Here is a 4,684-nt window from a genome sequence, read left to right on the forward strand (position 1 = left end):
GCCACCCCTCCGGCATCTCGGCTGCTGCCTGGTTAGTTTGGAGCCACCTGTCCCCTGTACGGCCCCGTGCCCTGCCTCCTCCCAGCCAGCCTCGCGTTCCCCTCGTGCCAGCGAAGCCTCCCGGGGGATCGGCTCCGGGGGACCCCTCCTGTCCCACCAGCAGCCGCCCGGCGCTGGCAGTCAGGCTCAGCTGCTGGCTGCTGTCATGGAGGCTGGCAGCTGCGCGGCTGGCCAGTTGTCCCCTCCTTTGGGGACCACTTTTGGGCTTCAGAAGGGGAGTTTGGGGTCTCCGGATGCATCAGGACAAGCTGCTGAGCACCGGCAAACTCATTCTGCTGGTGGTTCCCAGAGACCCCCTACCTGGGGGCAGCTGGAGGGGGTGGGCACCCTGATGGGGCGGCATCCCCAGGGGGTGGCACAGCTTCGGAGCCGGGGGATGGACTCGGCACGGCTGCTCCTTTAACACCCCGACGGTTTCCAGTTTCCCAGTGCCACCGAAAGGAGGGGGAACAAACCCAACCCTTCCCCGCTAATCTAAACCAGGCCTGAAATTAGAAAGCGGTTCGCGTTCAGCCCCCCGCTCGCTGGGAGCACGGCGTTAGCCAGCCAAATGTCAGAGCTCCTATTTATGGAAAGCGAGAGCCCTCCTTTTCCACGGAGGAACGTCGGAGCGGGGACCCGACCGGCGTCCTTGCTGTGGGCGGACGAGGGCAGTTCCGGAGGTTGCTGAATTGCCCTCGACACTTGCCGGCACTGTTTTTGGTTTGGTTGAGCTTGTTTGAGCTCTTTTTATAGCCTTTCTGCCTGGAAGGTGTAAAACGCCAGCTCCTTGCCGGCTCCGAGCAGCCGGCAGCGGTGCAGAAGAGCTGGCCCCCGGCTGTACCAGCACACCGGGCACTTTGCAATTGGGGATAAAACTATCCCGGTGTTTCTCCCTGGAGGACCCGTCCCCTCTTTGGGCACAGTAAATCATCCCGCTTCACGGTCCGAGTGCCCGGCACCCACTCCGGCACGACTGCTGGAGGAAGCTCGGCAAGGATGGGGCATCCAGTCATCCCCTCTTACTGGAGAAGGGTAGGATGGAGCCAGCTCACTCCTGGGCTGGGCTTGGACCTGCCCAGGCTGGGCTTGCTTTGCCGCAGCTGGCGATGACCGGATCCTGTCTGCAATGCTGAGCTATTGATTTGCTTTTGGCTCCATCAGGCAGGACTAAAAGCCTCTGCCTTCCCCTTCCCTCCCTCGATGCTTCACTTTCCCATCGCTCTCCCTCCTCCAGCCAGCCCACGTCCAAGCGGCGAGAAATCGGGGAAGCGTTTTCATCCCCATGAATGCAGCCGGTTACGTAAGAATAATTGGGATAAATGAGCTTATTTATCACGGCCCGTTCCATTTTAACGGGGTCCGGGGCGATCGCCGGGTTGGGTTACGTAAAAGCCCGCACAGAGCATCTCATTGTCCGGCGGCGGCCACATGGGATGCGGGAGCTGCCGATGGAGAGGAGCCGGGGCTGGGCGAGGAGGGGACGGGTTGCTTGGCAGAATTGGGAGGAAGATGGGGGGTTTCTTCCTCCACGCGTTGGGAAGGAAAATCCATTTCTTCATTCCCCCTCCACCTCCTGTGTCCCTAAACCACCAGGCTTTAGGGTATGGTCTTCGGTGTCTTCCTGTAGCCATATAGTCTTCCACCGGTCCTTCCCCACGGGGACAGGACCTGGAAACTTGCCTCCCTCCTCTTCCTCACCCTAGGAGGTAAAAACGTGGCCCCGGGGGGTTCAGGTGTGCCTCCCACCTCCCGGCCAAACCGAGACCCGCCGAGCAGCTAGTGAATGCCTCCCACCCAGCTGCCGAAGCGGGTGCTCCTTGTTTTGCCTCCTGAACCCTTCTGAGATGCCTCCGGGGGGGGGGAGATTTGGTTGTCAGCTGAGATTATCTGGTGGGGAACAGTGCTTGGTAGGAGTCGGGGGAAAGCAGAGATGCTCTGGGGGATGCCAGCATCTCCCCCAGTACCGGGGTTCCCCGTCAGCCCGTGGGGGAGATGTGGGGACCTGGGAAGTATCCCAGTTTCAGGAGAAGCTGGGGGGGGCTGGGGGGGCTCCCCCGGGTCTCCCCGATGTGGGCACCGGAGAGCTGAGCCGGCGCTGGGCAGCGTTTCAGGTGTCCTCAGACAAACTGCCCAAGAAGGCAGGAGCCTGGAGGAAAAACAGGAAATCCCCAAATCCAAACAAACGGGGAAGAAAAAAAGAAAAAAAAAAATCTGGTTTTTGGTTTCTGGTCTAAAATGTTGAAAATCTTGAGAATGCCCCAAGGTTGTTAAGCAGAACATTCCTGCTGTGACCTGCCGGGCCCGACCAGGCGGATCGGCGTGGGCTGCGACGCCGGCTACGCCGTGTTTTGAGGAGAGCGCTGCCGGCGGGGTGTCCGACAGAGCAGAGGCATCTTCCAGCTTCGCCGGCTGGAGCTCCGGAGCCCCTCGGCACCAGATTTCCTGGGAGCCGGAGCATGGAGGAGTTCAAAGAGCAACAGGGCAGGTTACTGGAAGAAAGGGTGGCTGTAGAGGGAAAGGCAGTCTCTGGCTCGGGGGCTCCCGGGTTGCACAGCACCGGGAGGGAGCAGCTTGTCCCGGTGGCCACGCTCGCTCCCTACCAGTTCCCTGGTGTCGGGGGGATACTGGTCTGACTGGGCCATCGCACGCCGTCTGTAACCGCGCTGCTGCACGCTCCCTGCAGTTGTCACGGTGGAAAGCGACGCTGAAACCTCTCCACGGAGGTCACCGGGAAGCTTGAGGTGGCAGCAAGCCGCAGTGGTGGGTGCTGGCGAGGTCCCAGAGCAGCACGACCGGGGATGTGTCTTAGCCCAGCTATTGTTTTTGGCTTTCCCCTGGTGTGAATAGCTGCACCCTCCAAATGCAGAGCCTGGTATCACCCCACACCGGCTCCGCTCTGGTGCCACCACACTCGCCCAGCCTCTGGTGTGCCCGTATCTGTCATCCCTGGTCCTCTCTGCAGGAAGGGGGTGATGTGCGGGCTCAGGGAGGGTCTCGTCTGCGCTCATTAACCATCCTTCCCCCCCCTGGTTTCTCTCCTCTGTGATACGCAGGCAGCTTTGTCTACTTCTGAACGCAGAAAACATCTTCCACTCCATGGCAGACATACTGCTTCGGGAAGAGGACCTCAAGTTCGCCTCTACCATGGTCCACACCCTGAACACCATTCTGCTGACGTCCTCTGAGCTCTTCCAGCTGAGGAACCAACTGAAGGACCTGAAGACCCCGGTATGGGCAGCAGGAGCAGGCTCAGCCACTGGATGGGACGTAATGGGGGTGGCGGGGACCTGGCAGCCATGTGGGGACGTGTCTTGGTGCTCGGTCCCCGCCTGGCAGGTCCCAGGGCTGGAGCTCGGGTGCCCGGGGTGGCCCCTTCATTCCTCCTCCCTTCAGGAGTTGAGGGGGGCTTGGAGGACGTGCCCAACTCTTGCTTTTCTCCCCTGGGATGGGAACAGGCTCCCCAAGCCCTCGAGCAGCTGCCGCGTCCCTCCCTCCGCCCTGACACGGGCCAGGGGACAGGTGGCAGCGGGAGCAGAGCCCCCCGGTCCCTCAGCTGTCCCTGCCGGGAACACGCCCACGGGGTTTGCCAAGCAGCTGCCACCAGCACCAGCGACATCCAAGCAAGGCGGGGAGAGGGAGGAAGACTTCTCCTCCTCCTCATGCCGAAGGCCAGCAATGCAGTGGTATCCCCTTGGGTGGGACCACCACTGTCCTCCAGCCCCTCGTCCTGCGGTGGGCACAGCACCCCCGAGGGCCACCCTGTCATGCTGCCACCCCAAAACCCGCCTGGTCTCCATCTCCTGAGGCTGGTGGGCTCATGCCAGTGCCAGGTGGACTTGGTGGGTCCAGGAACATCGCTTCGTGTCTCGGTGGCACTTGCCAGCCCTGCGGGTTGGTGCCGGGGACCCGGGGCTCTCCGTGCCACGTCCTTGCTTCCACTGGTGATCCAACCCCGATGGCTCCCTCTTTCCCCAGGAAAGCCGTAACCTCTTCTGCTGCCTGTACCGGTCCTGGTGTCACAACCCCGTGACAACCGTGTCCCTCTGCTTCCTTACCCAGAACTACAAGCATGCCTACGACCTCATCCAGAAATTGTATCCTTTGGGAGTTTTCTGCGAGGCCGGTGCCCGGGCTGGCCCGTGGTCCCTCTGTGGCCACCAAGGTCACCCTGCGGGCCAGCCCAGCCTCCTGCCTGCAGCCCATCATTACTGGGGCGGCGTCCCCGCGATGAGAGGGGCAGGGCAGCCTGTGCTGGGCGCGCGCCAGCTCCCTTCCCCTTGTGTCATCCTTATTTTTTGCGGCGTAGAAAGAGGAAAGCGCGCGCTGGCTGAGCGCTGACCTTCCCCTGCCCGGGAGGGGAGGCTCCTCAGCATCCTCTTCCTCCCAGGAAGATGAAGGCTTTGGCCTCCTGGCCTGATGAGCAGGCAGCGCCCGGCACGGTGCGGTTCCCGGTGAGCTCACCGTCTGCCTGGAGCAGAATGATTATTTTCATGTGCGGGCAAACCCCGAGTCTCCCTGAGTAGCTTTCCATATGAAAGCAGCTTAATAACGCGCTCGGGCTCCCTTCCCGGCGCGCGCCGGCGTTTCTCCTGGGGGACGGGAGCGCTCGGTATCGCCTCCGTGCCATCCCCGCAGGCCCGGG

The 4,684-nt window shown here is 62.1% G+C and overlaps 1 protein-coding gene across 1 annotated transcript in view; it reads left to right on the top strand.

Annotated features, from left to right (window-relative positions):
* Positions 1-4,684, top strand: part of LOC103908466 (hydrocephalus-inducing protein homolog) — a 147,677-nt gene that overhangs the window by 137,744 nt on the left and 5,249 nt on the right. Inside the window, exons 80-81 of the mRNA XM_009290851.1 lie at positions 3,096-3,270; positions 4,018-4,136. Coding sequence (XP_009289126.1) covers positions 3,096-3,270; positions 4,018-4,136 — 294 coding nt within the window. The remainder of the gene's footprint in view (positions 1-3,095; positions 3,271-4,017; positions 4,137-4,684) is intronic.

This window comes from Aptenodytes forsteri, unplaced genomic scaffold (genome assembly GCF_000699145.1).
Source record: "Aptenodytes forsteri isolate BGI_AS27 unplaced genomic scaffold, ASM69914v1 Scaffold14, whole genome shotgun sequence".
Classification (NCBI taxonomy): domain Eukaryota; kingdom Metazoa; phylum Chordata; class Aves; order Sphenisciformes; family Spheniscidae; genus Aptenodytes; species Aptenodytes forsteri.